Raw genomic sequence first — 16575 nt, forward strand, 5'->3', positions numbered from 1 at the left:
TATATATATACTTGTTACAGCAGAATAAGCTCAGGTCATGATGGCTATTGTCAGGCAATGCAGCAATTAATAATAGCCAATGATGTTATGACCCTGAGCCTTGTCATGCAGTATATGACAAAAGAACTGGTGATAGATACGAACCCACAGTTCAAATACATACACTCACTCTCATAAGAAAGCTTGTGTTTACTGATACAACCACAACAGCAGGCTACTTATTACAGGACTAGAACCACACCTTAAGTTCACACTTCCTTCCTCCTTTATCAAAAAGGGTTCCATAAAAACCAGGAGCTGCACCAACACCTTCAACCACACAACCAAGAAATAACTGTTTAGACCTCAACGGACAGTGGATCCTCACCGCTTTAATCACACACCTTGAAAGTCACTATGATCCTGACACTTGATGTGGGGGTTAACCTTGATTAGTTACACAAAGTTCTACAGTGGACATACATTTACTCAATAAGAGTATTTCCATGTTACGCTACTTTTTACAGGATAGTATTTTTACGCCAAATCATATTTTTGTTTTGTTAAGTACATTGCTGGTTAAGATTTCACCCATACAACTTACAATATGGGCTATAAATCTTTTTGCTTTATAGTGAGGATAAAGTTAAAAGTCAGGTTAGAGAGAAATGTCAGCTGATACCTACTACAGGGGCCTCATGAACAGACAAAATATGATTTAACACAAACACTATAGGCTTCCTCAGGAATGCTCACTTTAACTTTTGGCACATTTCACCACGTGGTGATGAGGATGATGATAAATGATGACGAATTGGAGACCTTAACAGAATGTGATTGTTATAATTGAAACGAACAGGGTATAAGATAATTAAATACTCAAACACTGCTCATATAATAAAGTATAATAAATAATCTCAATCTTTACTTTTTTACTCAATATATTTTTTACATTGCAATATTACGACTTTTACTTCATACATTGCCTTTGTCATTGCTGTACAGTTAAAGTCACAATAATTATGAATTTAAAAAAAAACACCACATCTATTTCTGGCTCATGTTCATGAGCCTGGAAGTTCAACATTTTTGCTTCAGCCCAGATCTAACGATGCACTGCAAGTGATGAAGACAATTACACCAAAACCTTATATTGCAGAAGCAGAAACCTTAAAGTGAATGTTCCCATAGCAACACGTGTTGATGTGCAGTGCGCAGATGAGGGGACAGTGAACTCTCGTCTATTAATAGATGGAGACTGAATTCACCTCATCATCATTCTGCAGACGCATCGGGAGGAGGAGGAGCTCCGTGTCGGCAGACAGCTGTCGTAGCGTCAACGCGGGAACGCGATTGGTCCGAGACTCTTACATCCACTTCCTGTCCTGTGCTGCATTCAAATGCACCTCGGAAAACCCCGTCTTTTTTCTTTTACATATAAACTTCGCTGTACAGTGCCCTCATCTTTAACCTGCTCACAGCTCTGTTCCCTGAATACATCACTCTGCTCTGCTGACACACATTAACTGTTCCTCAGTGAAGTTAAATTACAATGTCATTCAACCAAAAATGAAGCAGATGCTGTGGCAAATGAGTTTCATACATAAACTGTTGTTGGCATGGTGTAGATTGACTTCTTGTTCCTTCCTGCTGCTGTTAGACTGTACAACCAGCTCCAAATTCTGGGACTGCATTACAAAACTCAATTCAACTAAATTTAACTCTGCAATACAGGCACTGTATTTTGTCGTTGGTGTTGGCTCCACCCTACTGGTTTTTGCCGCTTCCTCCACATTGCTCGTTTCTCCCGGCTACACGTGAAGGCACCATTAGTCACTACGGGAGCGCGATCATGTCTCATCCGCGATGAGCGGAGGAGGAAATCCCGCAGAGAGCTATGATGGTTTGTGAGCAGTCGGAAGGGTGAGAGGCTCTGGACGTGTTGTGGTCGTGTTAGACTAGATTTAGCTTTTAGTCCGCGTTTTTTGACCTAGATTATATATTTCACTTTTTTTAATATAAATCCCCTGGTAGTGATAGCTTCTCGGACAGTCCCTGGAGTGTGGTCTTTTATAGGACAGTGACACCATAGTGTGTTTCTTAATTTTTACATATTTTTTTGTTGGGATAGCGAGACATGCGCGGCAGAACGGCTGCGTCTCGTCTCGCCTGAAACCAGCCGGCGGCCGCGCAGCTGCTCGCGGGACAGTCGGGACATCCGGGACAGTGTCGGCGTGGACCGGACCCTTTCTACACCGACGGACGCCAGAAGGAGGAGAAGAAGGGGAAGGAGAGACAGACGTCGCAACATGTTCGAAGCCGCAGGGATCCCTCTCATCCTGCTGGACGTGACCTGTCTCATCCTCGGTATGTAAATCTAATCCGCTTTAATCCGCCTCGGTTATTTCCCAAGAGTGGGCGACACAATCGAACACAACGGACAAAGTTACGGAATGAATCAAGTTGTTTGAAGCAACAACAAAAAACAACAAAAAAATGCATTTGAAATATTTGCATAAACGTCACAAGGCGTAAGGTTGAGGGAACCAGGCAGGAAGATGGGGGGGGGGGCAACAAAGTCCCAGCCTGTGTGTGTGTGTGTGTGTGTGTGTTGTTTTTTCCAAGCAAAGCTGTATTTTTAGCTCACTGTGTGGACTGTTATCACAGAACAGTCACATGCAGCAGCAGGACTGTGACTTATACCTGACAGTCAAACAACCACACGTGTATAAAACGAAAAAGATCCACACTGCAGAGTGTAAAGTCTTCTCATGTTATATTTTGGAGCTAATCTCTATTTATCAAGTTCACTTAAAAATCCAGTTTACTTCATTTAAGTATGTGCTGCTGCTTGTTTGGCCTCACACTACTGTACAATCAGTGGTGGCACCACTCGTCTTTTTGCCTTGATGTTGTCTGAGTATGTTATCAGTTATTTCTTTAGATGATTCAATTTTCGAGTTCTTAAGCTTCATGTTTTCCAACATACCTTCCGAATATGTATCTGTTTAACCTGTTGTGATTTTAAATATATGTCAAATACAATAAACTTCCCTCCATCTCATTTTGTGGGTTCACATAGACAAATGAATACATTCTACTTAATTATCTTTGTGCCCTCTGCTGCACTGCGTTCCAGCCCTGCACGACCTTCATGTCCACACAACATTTTCTTCAAATGAACTTTGGAAAGTAAATTGTTTCCATATCTGAAGGCCAGCTATAAACAGTAATAACAGGCACTTTTTGAAAATAAAAAAAACTCTTTTTGCAACAACTGCAGCATCATAATTATAACAATCAAATACAATCTAATCTAAAACAGAGACTAGCTGTGCACACGGTTATAGCTATTATAGACACACATAAAAAAGTGACTGCAGAGAAGAAAGAAAGAAAGAAAGAAAGACAGACAGAATTAATAAGAAAACAAATAAAAACAAAACAATGAAATTATGAATATTATCCCACTGTTAAAATATCTCCTACTCATGCTCGCTTTTTCTTGGTGCTGAATCTTTGACTCCTTTTAAGGTGGAAGACAGACTCTAATCCAAGTCAAACTAAAAAGGTATTTTCGAAATATCTGCGTGATCACATCAGCACAGTTTATTAAGCATTTCACAAGACTGCAGAGAGAGTAATTATCTCTGCAGTAGTCATAAACTAACAGGCCTTAACAAAGGTCTGTGACTATGGCAACCTGTGTAGCTCAAAAACACCCACGCCAGTCCTCCACCCGGGAGGACTGCCCAGGAATGAATTGTTGACCTCAGTTTAGCCAACGGTCTCCGTTTGTTATCCCGCTTCATCGTTGTGATTTTTCTGAGAAGATGCAGATTAAACGGGTCGTGATCAAGAGATAAAAGATTTTGAGGGGATATGAGTAAATACTGTGAAACCGAAGCAAGTCGGAGCAGGTTTTATGTGTTCAGATTGTGATTACCGCACAGATCGACATTGTGATGACTCTCTTCAGCTGATCCTACCTTCGTTTTTTCCGCTATCCTAAAAAGTTAAATATACAGAATGACCGGAGTACCAGCAAGGTTACTTGAGTCCACCATGGCCCCCAGAGGTCTCATAATAATTCAAGGCCTCAAGCGATTCATTCAGTTATTGTGTAAGATCTGTGCCCTCGTAGACAGAGAAGTTTGCTCACAGGAAACCCACAAGAACATCATTGCTTTCCTTTTTTAAGAGCGGTAGTGCCCGTGTGATGCGAACATATCACGTTTTCCTGACGTTATAAAAATTGACTCATCCGTCACGCAGATATTGTGTAGTATTTGTTGATCATGACACGAGATGGGAGACCAGTCGCAGTCATATTCATTATCTGCCTCGTTCTTCTCTTCAACAGTGGGCCTGCCATTCTTTATCCTCACGCCGCAACACAACCCTTTCAAACGGGGTTTCTACTGCAACGATGAGTCCATCAGATACCCCCTCAAAGAGGACACCATATCCTACCAGCTGCTGGGGGGAGTCATGATCCCCTTCACGCTGATCGTGGTGAGTCGACAGTCGACCATCTTCCAGACGACGTCGCTGCAAAAAGAAGTCCAACTGTCTTGTTTTGTCATCTTGAATTCGGTCAAGGTGTGCGATTGTTTTTGCTTCAACGTTCAAAAGTCTTTTTTTCTGTCGCAGATCGTCTGCGGCGAGTGCCTTTCCGTTTACCTGTCTCGCGTCAAGAAGCAGTCCCTGGGGACCAAGTATGTGGCGTGCGTCTACAAAGCTGTGGGTAGCTTCGTGTTTGGAGCTGCTGCGAGCCAGTCTCTCACAGACATAGCCAAGTACTCCATTGGTCGCCTGCGGCCGAACTTCCTGGCTGTGTGCAAGCCAGTCTGGGATCGCATCAACTGCAAAACGGACGGCTACATCGAGAACGTCACCTGCACTGGAGACAAGTTTCTGGTAGATGAGGCCAGGTAATGGTTCTGGACGCGAACTGCATGGAATCCATAAGAGCCCATTCTAAAAAAACCCCCACATTTACTTTCCTTTGTCTAAATCAAAAAATTATAAGCATAGTGGGTCAAAGTGAGTCTTACTGGCTTTAAAATGTAGAATACTTCTATGTGAACATCTGCACTTTACTAATGAGCCGTGAAAGAAGGCAAATGTTACTAAATAGAATATAAACCAAATACAAAAATTGTCAAAGTGCCACTTCATTTGACCGTGCCTTCCTGGCCTAGGCCTAGATAACCTCGATCTCAGTGGTAGTCTTAATAACTACCAATGATAATAATGCTGAAAAACATTAACTGTTTTCACAGTAGAGCTCCACAAAACTAGTAACTTGATGTGTGAAATTAGTGAGGTTTAGTACAGTTACATGAGAGGAATGGAGTTGGATTTTGATAGAGCTTCTTCATCGTGAATCTGAAATATGCATTTATAATGAAAAAGGTGACTTCATTAATTTCATATCTCTTTCTCGTATCTCTTTTGCAGACTGTCCTTCTACTCTGGCCACTCATCCTTCTCCATGTACTGCATGCTGTTCCTTGTTGTAAGTACACTACACAGTATTTCATTTGATTTGATTTACATATGAGAACTATAACTGCTCATACAATATTAATTGATGTGGTTATTTATGATAAGCTACACAACGTTTCCTGAGACATTAGGACCCAACACCTACGTCTGTTGTGAATACGTATGCCTAGGTGTGATCGCACAGCTTGTTTTTTCTCTAATATCTCTTCATATTCTCTCTCCGACTGCTGCAGCTGTACATTCAGGCCAGAATGAAGTCAGAATGGACGAGGCTTCTGCGTCCCACCATCCAATTCTTCCTAATCGCAACTGCTCTGTATGTGGGTCTGTCCCGGGTGTCCGACTACAAACATCACTGGAGCGACGTGTTCACCGGCCTCCTGCAGGGAGGTTTAGTGGCTATTCTCACAGTAAGTTTCACTCAAAGACACACTGTCTTGTTTTTGATGGCTTCACCATTCAAATCAAACTTAATTTGTCTTATCTCACCAAAATTCAGCCTGAAAATATTCGGTATCTTTGGAAACTTTGAGCTCTCCGCTAGTATTGAAAACCAAAAGTGTATTTTGACTCACTCACCAGCAAGTTATTAAGATTGAAGAAGTTAAATGTGCTAAATTACTTGAATGATAAATAAATGACTCAGTTTACAGGTAAATGCAAAAAAAATACAACTTCACAATAGCAGAATAGTTTCTGATGCTGCTGCTTGTTTTTTTTGTAGGTGGTCTGTGTGTCCAACTTCTTTGAACAGCCAGTGGACGCGGTGGTGTCACAGGAAGAAGACGCGTCGCCCACCAGTCTACACGAAAGCCCTTCCAGTTTGAACCACTACGGTAGCACTGACTGAATCTGAGGCCTCAAAAGACAATTCTGTACATCTGTATATGAAATGGCCAGAGAGGACTTGAACACATCAGTAAACCACAAGTCTTTGATATTAACTGCTGGCTGTTTCTGTGCACTTCATTCAACGCCGCAGCCCGCAGGCGTTACCTATTACCTCGGTTGCAGGAAGAAAAGTGTTATGCATGAGACAGTACTTGCACTTTATTGAGATATAAAGCAGCAGAAGTTTCTGCCAAGTTTTTGGCTAAATCCCCTCGTAGTAAAAAAAATATTACGGAATGACACTGCAAAATACAGTACAGCGTGTGGGTTCACCTTAGAGAAAATGGGTCTCCACAGTGTACACTTGTTGGAAATGTGGTCTCTAGTTTATATTGGTCTGATGTTGCCATCTCGAATGAATGAAATTCCTTTTGCCCAGAATATAATGAGCGTCTGTGTGCGCACTGCAAGCAGGCTTGTAGAGGCGCCTGGCACCTGTGAATAAGAAAACCTGGACTGTCCTCAAACTTAAAATGGAGCATGAACTCATAAATTATATATTTTTTTGTTGTTATTTTTTTGCCTTAGGCAGATCGCTGCTACCTGCTGTTATGCCCCTTACCTGATGTTATTTCATTGTAATGTATGTACAAAATACAGTGAATTCCTTTTTGTTTTTTGTATGAAGATCAATGTGTTTTTGTCCACGCAAGAAGCTTTGAACGGCATCAGTGATGAGACAAATAAAGAGAGCTCCATTTTGCTACTTTGATACTGACGAGGGAAACGGTTCCTGTTTTTTGTTTGTTTGTAGAGAACGCCAGGCATGTGTGATGTGAAGTGAGTGGTAAAGGGGCGGGAGATGTGCTGATTTTACTAAAAGTGTAGACTCATGTGCTGCAGTAGAATAACTGATTAGTCTTTTTTCCAGTAAACACAAAGACTGCAGAGTCAGGTGTATGGGCATCAAGGAAGAGAAACCAAGGGTGTGATTCATAAATCAAACTGTGTCACAAATGCAAGACCTGAAAGTTAGGTATTCCCAAATAACACTATACTCTCAGTGAATCATTCTCTGTCTGTGTAGATAGACCATGGGAACCACAATTGCGCAAAAAGTGTAGGGACACTTCTTCTGACATCCGTTTGTTATCCCAGTGGTATCATGGATGTGGAGCTTAAGCACCAGTTAGCACATTAACACACAGACAATCACCCACCAATGCACATCCTCGCCGTTTCTAACAAGAGGAGAGGTCAGCTCGTCTTCCCGAGTCAAGAATCCGCTTCAGAGTTGAAAATCCTATTACAGAGGCTGAGAGGTCAAGGTCACAGAGAAATGTAACACACACAGACAGCAATAAGGCAGAAGCACACCCATCATTTTCATCTTAAGTTCATCTTCTTATCATGAAAAGCAAGGAAATCTAAGAAGAGTCCAGGTAACAGTTCCAAAACTTCATACTAACCTATTTGTTGTACTTTAGTCGACAGTATTTGCTCCATGCAAAACCACTTAGATTCAGCTGTCTGCGCCCACAGTTTGACTATAGGACTTGGCCTTTTAAGTCTTAACTAGAGGCAATGAGGGACTGAGTAACTATACTGGACATTTCACTGGATTGTAGAACATTATCAAGAAAACTGGATTCACAAACGTACGTTAGCCTTCACATCTCACATGGTCCGTCATGCTGAGTATTACTAATGACCCATCGCAATTGGAACTGCATTGCTGTGATATCTGAGTTATCATAGTTATGAGTTTCTGACATGTAAACCGCTGATAAAGCTCCAAAATGGGGCAATTGGGGCAACAGATGAATGATGTCTAGGTCTGTTTGGTCATATATCGGACAAAATGGTGGATGTAACAGTGTCGGTTAAACTATTCAATAAACTTGATTTCATTTCTTAATGAAAGCCACATGGTGAAACAGGGTTCAAACTTTGTTGTGACCAGCAGCACACACGCGTTTTACCATTTTCCATTTTCAGTTCCTGTTTAAGCTTTTGCCATTCTCACTTGTCAAACTGGATATTCACAAATAATGCCAGAGCATGTAATTTTTAGGAATGTGCTGATGTGGCGCATTAAAAAAAAAAGAAGATTCCTTCTTAAAAAGTTCCCATTGTCTCTTTCTTGACTCAAGTCTGGTGACACTAATGAGAGAATTTGATTTAGAGACGTAACAGCACCTCATCACGTGTAAGCTATAAAGGGATTTAATGCATAGTGCTGTCTGGGGTGTTTTATATCTCTTTCTGATGAGTCACCATTTACAAGGATTGTTTGATAAATTGTTTACTATTGCTTTACAGATGAGTTATAAGCCAATAATAAGTACAACTAGAAAAGGCAATTTCTCAAGAAATTGCAGTTTGAATGCTGGCTGCTGAAGGATGAGGCTAAACTGGATTGCTGGCTTGAATTCTGATAAAGGAAGGAAAGTGCAATTACTTGAAAGACAGTGGAAAAAGTTGAACATTTCGGAAAGTATGAAAGTTATTTAAAAAAAAGTTTAAAACAAGCTGGAATGTCCTAATGAGCTGACCGTTTTGATGTTTGAATGAAACTTCTAGGTTGAAAAATATGGAAGGAGAAGAGGGCCAAAAAAAACCTGGCTGCTTCCAGAATTCACAACATATTTCTGTCTTTCCAAGTTGTGGAAAAACTGCCTCCTGCAAGTCTGCAGTTCACCTACAAAGGTTAATAAACTCATTAATGAATAAACCATTAATATAGGGTTGAAGGGTTCAAATCTATAAATGGTCATGTGCTCATAAATTAATTTTGGTACAAATGTCCATCAACTCGGTTCAACTCGGGTCAAATGGAAAATTGTACAGGTCTCTCTAATGAATTAAATATCCTAAAAGACAAATTTCCACAACTTGGCAACCCACAAGTTAATTGTTTATAACTGATATATTAAACAATTGTAAATAATGCATTAACCATTAATAAAAAATACAGTTATATAAACACTGTTTGCTGAAAAAACATAATACTTGTGAAACTATCACATTAATGAAGTTTTTCCGAGACGCTGCGTCATGATCCACTGAGTCCCTGGTTGGCGACGGGCCATCTGCTGCATGTCGTCACCCGTCTCTCTTTCTCTGTCTGTCCCCATTATCCCTGTCCAATGAAAAAAAAGAAAAGAATCCATGTCCGTTTGTCCTGTGAAAAACTGCTCATGTGCTCTTCTTGTGTCTGAAATGTGACGGATCATATTGTCTGCTGCTGCACAGAGCGCTCTCTTGTTGTCACGCTGACCTCGACAATAGTTCTTGATGAGAGCACAGCTCCATTCACTCTCTGTCACATGTCTGACTCTATCTTGCCAAGCTGGGATGCCGCTGGAGAAACGGGCCACGCAGATCGCAGCATGCAATGACAGCGTTTAAAGAAAGGTCACTGAAATAATTTTCCTAAGTTATAATTTCAATTTGCTTGAAACCATTTAACTATGTCCCTTCAACACATTTACCCGGGGGGAACTGACATCTCAAATAACCTCACACGGGGATCCGTCAGGCTCCTGTGAGGCAACAAGAAAACTGTGAAGAGAACATAGCGACATTAATCAATTAGAAAAAGAACGGGTAGATAAATGTTCTTGACCTCCTCCTGTGAGAGAGTGAAGATTAAAATTTCAGATGGAATAACCCAGAGGGAAGCACTTAACTTGAGCAATAGCTGAATCCCTTAAATTTAGTTCCCTGTTTTAGACGACACCAACAAATAGAGAAGTAGCGCAGACAAATCGACCTCACAGAGAGGGAAGATATATCCTCCGTGGATAATTTGGTTTGGTTGAAGCAGGGGTGGAGCAGTGATTTTTGTACTGCAGGGCCCTGTAGCCACTGGTGAAATCGGTCTACTTTTAATTCCAGCCCTCACTTCAATTAACTATTCCTTTCGATACAATTCTTTAAGGTTGCGATCGAGGAAATATGTGAACACAGAGGCGGGCACTCATCCCTTCTCTCTACACCTGTTACACCGAGTTACCTGTTTGTGTTTAGAGTCAATGGAAATTATGTTACTATCAGCAGCCATGTTTGTTTAGCTGAGGCGCATTTCCCTTTTCATCATACAACCATTTTTGAAGGGGGCCTTTGAGCATGTTGAGTACTTTAACTTTGAAGCTAATACTTCAGTAATTTTACTTTCGCAAAATTATGAATGCAGACCCTTCAGAGTATTTCTAAACTGTGGACTGAGAGATCTAAGTTCTTCTTCAGACTCTTGAGTACCTCAGTCTTCTTTGTGGGATCTATGGCCATCTACTGGCCAAGAACAATATTTCGGCTGCACAATATTGTCATTGAGCTTCAGTATATGCATCACAGGTCTCAATCAGGTTGCATGTTTAGTAACTTAGTTGATTGACTGATTAATCAATCTACAGATAATCAATCATCAACATTTTATTGATGACTGATTCATCTTTTCAGTTCAGTTTTAGGTTTTTAGGTAAAGTTTAAAAAAAAAACGCTGGTTACAGCTTCTCAAATACAAGGATTTGTTGCTTTCGGGTTTATTTAACCTGTAAACTTTGGATTTTGGACAATTGGCTAAAACTATCACATTGGATGCTTAACAAATTCTAGGCATTTTTTCCCCCATCATATCCAAAATGTTAAAATACAATATGGCGATAAAGAATAATTTGTTGCAATCCCGTCACATTGAAATTAGTGGATAAGTGCAGTTATGAAGTGAAGCTTTAGTGAAACAAAAACATAAATACTCCCACTGTTTTCTGAAGACATAAGGACAATTCAAGGTGGATTAGATTTGTGACAGTCACAGAATTTATTACCATAGTATCAAACATTTCACTGCAACAGTTCAACCTTGGTTGGACAAACTGGGCTCGTACTTCACCTTTACATGCTCTGAAACCAGTAAATTCAACTGTCAATCTAAACCAACTAATCTACCCTCATTAACTCCAGGCTCTTTTGAAAAACTCCACAGTAAACAGCAGATGACTCTTGTATGTGCATTGTTTTACATGTTAACTGTTATTTGGTACAATGAAACACTCAGACAACCAAACACATTTGATGTGTTCGCCCTTCTCACATGACTCATTACTCTTCTATCACTGGCGAAATCTGCTCAGAGACTTAAACGCTGAACCTAGTGCAGTCAAGCACGCAATCTGAAGAAATTTTACACCACAGCCGGGTTTTAAAATTTTATTCGGACAAATCTGTACATGGAGGTTTTTGCCTTCAGTGTGTTCACGTATATATAAGCGTAATGGGGGACAAAGACAGGAATCTCACTGAAGAACGACAGAAGTGCTATCCATTACTCAAAGCTGGACAGGAAGGTCAGTACAATCTGCTTCAGTTTGGTGTCTGATGCCTCTGAGATCATGCCGTCAGCCCTGAAACAGAAACCGGGTCAAATTAATGCTGTATAACAACTGTAAATACCCAGATTAACTATATATTAACTATTTAAATGTCTCACCTGATTGCACTAAGCAGGTCCTGGTGCTGGCTGAGGACGTGCTGCAGGAAAGCTTTCTCAAACTTTGTGATCTTGCTAGGCTCCATCTTGTCCAGGTGACCTCTGACACCAGCATAGATGACTGTTACCTGCTCCTCAATGGCCATGGGGCCTGGAAACAAAGGTCAGAGTTAGTTCAGTGGTCCAATAAGGCTAAAAGGCATACAATGCCACCCATTTCAATTTTGTAAATTCCTTAAAACTACATTTGTTTCTCATGTTAATATGCAATATGGACTAAATTGTGAAGAGGAAATTGAAAGAACAAAGCAAAAAAGTCAACACTCACAGTACTGTCCTTGCTTCAGCAATTCAGTGAGCCGAACACCCCTGTTCAAGAGCTGCTGGGTGGCAGCGTCGAGGTCAGAACCGAACTGGGCGAAGGCAGCCACCTCACGATACTGAGCCAGCTCCAGCTTCATGGTACCAGCCACCTAGGAGGTAAAAATATTAAATATTAAAAATTGTTTGTGACTGTAGGCTCCTGATTGATGAAATGCATGTTTAACTTTAAGTGGAGACTGCAAACCAGATGTTACCTGCTTCATGGCTTTGGTCTGGGCAGCAGAGCCTACTCTGGACACAGACAGACCCACGTTGATGGCTGGGCGGATACCCTTATAGAACAGCTCAGTCTCCAAGAAAATCTGGAGCAAACAGAAGTAGACAGCCAATATGACAACAACCGTGTAATATAGAACTTTTTATAAATGGGGTAAAGACAGATAAAGTTCAAGACAAACCTGTCCATCTGTGATGGAGATGACGTTGGTGGGGATGTAGGCAGACACGTCACCGGCCTGGGTCTCGATGACGGGGAGGGCAGTCAGGGAGCCGCCACCGAAGTTGTCGTTCATCTTGGCGGCTCTCTCCAGCAGACGGGAGTGCAGGTAGAACACATCACCGGGGTAGGCCTCACGACCAGGGGGACGACGCAGCAGCAGGGACATCTGACGGTAGGCAACGGCCTGAGGAGAAGGGGGACAAGTAGATTTAACAAGGTTGTATGTGGGAATACTGCCTTAATTTCCTTTATCCTTTTATTTCCTTAATCTTAATATTCATGAAGATATTTTCCAACTACTGAAAACAACCCCCCCCCATGCTATAATTTGAATCTTTTCTACAATAATCTCAGCACTCACCTGCTTGGACAGATCATCGTAGATGATCAGGGCGTGCTTGCCATTGTCTCTGAAGTATTCTCCCATGGAGCAGCCAGAGTACGGGGCCAGGTACTGCAGAGGGGCGGCATCGGAGGCAGTCGCAGAGACCACGATGGTGTACTTCATGGCATCGGCATCAGTCAGCCTCTTCACCAGCTGGGCCACGGTGGACCGCTTCTGTCCGATGGCGACATAGATGCAGTACAGCTTCTTCTTCTCATCAGTTCCCTCGTTGAAGCGCTTCTGGTTGATGATTGTGTCAATGGCAATGGCGGTTTTGCTGGAGAGTGAAGAGAGTTATTTGGAAGAATGTTTATGTATAATTTTTAAAGCAATAGTTGAACATTGATCAACGAGTATGTGCCCACAGTAAAAACATTTCAGAGCATTTACCCAGTCTGCCTGTCACCAATGATCAGTTCACGCTGGCCTCGGCCAATGGGCACCAGGCTGTCCACAGCCTTGATTCCAGTCTGCATGGGCTCCCTCACAGAGATACGGGGGATGATACCAGGGGCCTTCAGACCCACACGCCTACGGATGGAGGAACCCAGGGGACCCTGAATTTAAAAAAAATTAAAAATTAACATGTATTTTTTAAGCGGACCAGACATACCAACATGCTAAATAACTGGTGTTCAGAAAATAGCTAATGTTTAAGCCAATTTTCAGTTTCTTCCCTTGTTGTTGTTGATAATCAGCTCAAAATTTAAAAAACAACAACTAATATGATAGAACAAATATATTTCTTTAACAGCTACCAATTAGAAGTCCTCTGTTGAAGATGATAATCAGGTTTCATCCATGTTGATTCACTGCTAATTAAAAAAAAAAAAATATTGTAAATAACCTTTCCATCGATGGCGTTTCCCAGAGCGTCAACCACACGACCCAGCAGCTCCACACCAACAGGAACATCCACAATGGCACCAGTTCTCTTCACGATGTCACCCTCCTTGATCAGCTTGTCATTACCGAACACCACAACACCGACGTTGTCAGGCTCCAAGTTCAGAGACATGCCCTGAAGGAAAAACAAAACAAAACACATTTTTACAAATTTTAGCAAGTTTGAAGTTTCTTTTACTTAAAAAAAAAAAATCCAGATGTTCGCCAAAAGGCGCTGTCTTTTGGACATACCTTGAGACCAGAGGAGAATTCCACCATCTCTTCTGCCTGGACATTCCTCAGCCCGTACACTCTGGCAATACCATCACCGATGGACAGCACACGTCCGGTCTCCTCCAGGTCTGCAGAGGTGTCAGCTCCCAAGATCTTCTCCTCCAGGATGGAAGACACCTCGGCCGTGCCTGAGAAAGAGAAGACATTCTTCATTAATACACGAATGCTCAATTTAACATTATTTAACAAAATCTTTATGTAATTAATTTATGTAAAAAAGGGTAAAACCAGAGCTATATAAACAGTTGTGAAACTAGATTTTGCATTTCGATCATAATCCTGCAGAATTCTTACACTATTTGCTAGAGCTGCAACAGTTAATCGATTAGTTATCGACTACCAAATTAATCGCCAACTTTTTTGATAATCGATTCAAGTAGTTTTTATAAAAATAAAAGTCAAAATTCTCTGATATCAGCTTCTTAAATGTGAATACTTTCTGGTTTCTTTGCTCCTCTATGACAGTAAACTGAATATATTTGGTGTGTGGACAAAACATCATCATGTGGTTTTGGGAAACACAATCAACATTTTTTTAACCTTTTATGGACCAGACAACTAATCGATAATGAAAATAATGGTTAGCTGCAACCCTACTATCTGCATAAATTCCTTTTTATATCATGTAGAAATCAATATATTAAGGTTGGATTTATGGCAGGACTACAGCATTGATCAGCATTACTATCAGCTAGGCATTCCCGATTCCTGCAGAATGTGTATATTTAAAGGTCTTGTTGTATGTGAGGAGCTGGTTTGCCAAATACTTATGGACAAATTATGCCCAATGCCCTTTGATTAGTCTGACATAGCAGCTACCAAGAGAGCTCTAGTGTCATCATATGATAAATGACCTTGTCAAATCCCGTTCGAGTTGCAGGACAGAGTTGAATGACAGATGTTATGTTCTGTTCTGGTGTTGTTGACTTTCTCACCTGTCTTCTGCAGCCATGGTCTGTGTGTGTGGAGGTGGTTGACCCCGACGCAGGCGGCCGGCAGAGCCTTGGACACCTGTGTACGACGTCAGACAAAGTTAAATAAACGTTGGAAAAAAATCGTTCAGTGACCATATTGACAGCGGAGGGAATTAACAAGTGCGCACGTTAAGACGCGGAGCCGCTGTGACTGCGCGGCGGACAGGACATGCGCTGTCGGACTTTCTGACCTTCACAGCGTGGCTCAATGAGCCGTTAGCCGACTGCTAGCGTTAGCTTGCATGCTAACTGCGACGCCGCTCGCTGCAGGACGAGCGCTTCCTCCACAAGGGCAACGGGAACGACACGCATTGACGACATCGACTCCGAGATTTTAATGCATTTTGATGCGCGCACATTTAGTAGCGCGAGAACAGCCGCAGGCAAGAAGCGGATGACAAGTTAAGCTAGCGGCCTGCGGCTCCAACGTTACCCTTCACGCCCACAAGGTTCACCCCGACGTTAAATACGACTGCCGCATCTCCAGCACCTGGTGTTACAATGTTTGATTCAAATACTCACAAAGCCAGCCCTTCTTGGGAGGGCTCTGGCCAAAGCTGCTGCGACTCTCACGGATAGCATTTTGTCGGGTTGCTAATGACCTGTCCTCCACAACCGCCTGAGAGAGCGAATGTAATGGCTGAATGAACTCTTCTTCTATTTATGTGACACTGACGTTACATTTCCTGCTTTGTGACTCAGCTCTGCCCCCTGTCGGCGGGGGGGAACCACACTAGGATCACTTCATGAAAAACTTTTCACAAAACTTCTTTTGAGTTAAAAAAAAATAAATAAATAGAAAGAGAAGTTTGAAAACGCTGCAGTGTGATAATAAATTTTCCTTTTCATATTATTCCTCCTCTTCAAGACACAACATTTTGTGTTGTAGCAGAGATTCTGTTTACGTTGTTTTTGTTTCCTTTTATTCAATCACTACCTATCTATATGTTGGACATTTGTATTATATGATACATATGAAGATGAGTAGAGAAAATATTAGAAACACGTTTCAGTAATGTAGTCTGGTCCAAAACAAAAGACACTGGAAATTTGTCATTGTATTATCCATATTGTATTGCATTATGTTGCTCTAAACATTGAATAAAAATAGGCCATGTAATGGAGATTTTTTTTAAAGTAGAACGACCAATTCGGATATTTCATTTAGACCAATTAAATGGACATAAATAGATACAGACTGAAAGACTATTTACATAAAATCTGGATTCCTTTAGGAAGACAATATGAAAAATATACATATGACCTTGGTCATTTATTCATCCTGATTAAAATAAAAAGCAAGTATGTTTATTTTACTTATTTGTTTGATTTTTAGGGTTAAAACGTATAACCTGCTTTTACCCCCTTCTATTAAAGCACCATTTAATAAAAGTTGTAA

General features: G+C 41.3%; 2 protein-coding genes across 2 annotated transcripts; one reads left to right on the forward strand and one right to left on the reverse strand.

Moving 5' to 3' along the window:
* The first annotated feature begins 1795 nt into the window (after positions 1 to 1795).
* LOC118314454 (phospholipid phosphatase 1) lies at positions 1796 to 7099 on the forward strand. The gene is made up of 7 exons (XM_035640917.2): positions 1796 to 1902; positions 2111 to 2346; positions 4343 to 4494; positions 4633 to 4913; positions 5443 to 5500; positions 5724 to 5900; positions 6215 to 7099. The coding sequence occupies exons 1-7, from the start codon at positions 1877 to 1879 to the stop codon at positions 6338 to 6340; spliced, it is 1056 nt and encodes a 351-aa protein (XP_035496810.2). The 5' UTR covers positions 1796 to 1876; the 3' UTR covers positions 6341 to 7099.
* Positions 7100 to 11521: 4422 nt separating this feature from the next.
* On the reverse strand, positions 11522 to 15852 carry LOC118313715 (ATP synthase subunit alpha, mitochondrial). The gene is made up of 11 exons (XM_035639423.2): positions 15699 to 15852; positions 15138 to 15213; positions 14161 to 14330; positions 13871 to 14044; positions 13414 to 13580; positions 13000 to 13300; positions 12598 to 12822; positions 12394 to 12501; positions 12144 to 12288; positions 11816 to 11966; positions 11522 to 11729 (listed from the first exon to the last, which is right to left on the reverse strand). The coding sequence occupies exons 1-11, from the start codon at positions 15756 to 15758 to the stop codon at positions 11651 to 11653; spliced, it is 1656 nt and encodes a 551-aa protein (XP_035495316.1). The 5' UTR covers positions 15759 to 15852; the 3' UTR covers positions 11522 to 11650.
* Positions 15853 to 16575: the final 723 nt, after the last annotated feature.

This window comes from Scophthalmus maximus, chromosome 19, assembly GCF_022379125.1.
Source record: "Scophthalmus maximus strain ysfricsl-2021 chromosome 19, ASM2237912v1, whole genome shotgun sequence".
NCBI lineage: Eukaryota > Metazoa > Chordata > Actinopteri > Pleuronectiformes > Scophthalmidae > Scophthalmus > Scophthalmus maximus.

Excerpts from the sequence above, each read along its gene's own strand:
- LOC118314454 (XM_035640917.2), top strand. The coding sequence starts at position 1,877 with ATGATGGTTTGTGAGCAGTCGGAAGG. Across the intron at positions 2,347-4,342 it reads CGTGACCTGTCTCATCCTCG|TGGGCCTGCCATTCTTTATC; the intron begins GTATGTAAATCT and ends TCTCTTCAACAG. Across the intron at positions 5,901-6,214 it reads GTTTAGTGGCTATTCTCACA|GTGGTCTGTGTGTCCAACTT; the intron begins GTAAGTTTCACT and ends TTTTTTTTGTAG.
- LOC118313715 (XM_035639423.2), bottom strand. The coding sequence starts at position 15,758 with ATGCTATCCGTGAGAGTCGCAGCAGCTTTGGCCAGAGCCCTCCCAAGA. Across the intron at positions 14,045-14,160 it reads AATTCTCCTCTGGTCTCAAG|GGCATGTCTCTGAACTTGGA; the intron begins GTATGTCCAAAA and ends TTTTTCCTTCAG. Across the intron at positions 13,301-13,413 it reads ATTGGTGACAGGCAGACTGG|CAAAACCGCCATTGCCATTG; the intron begins GTAAATGCTCTG and ends TTCACTCTCCAG.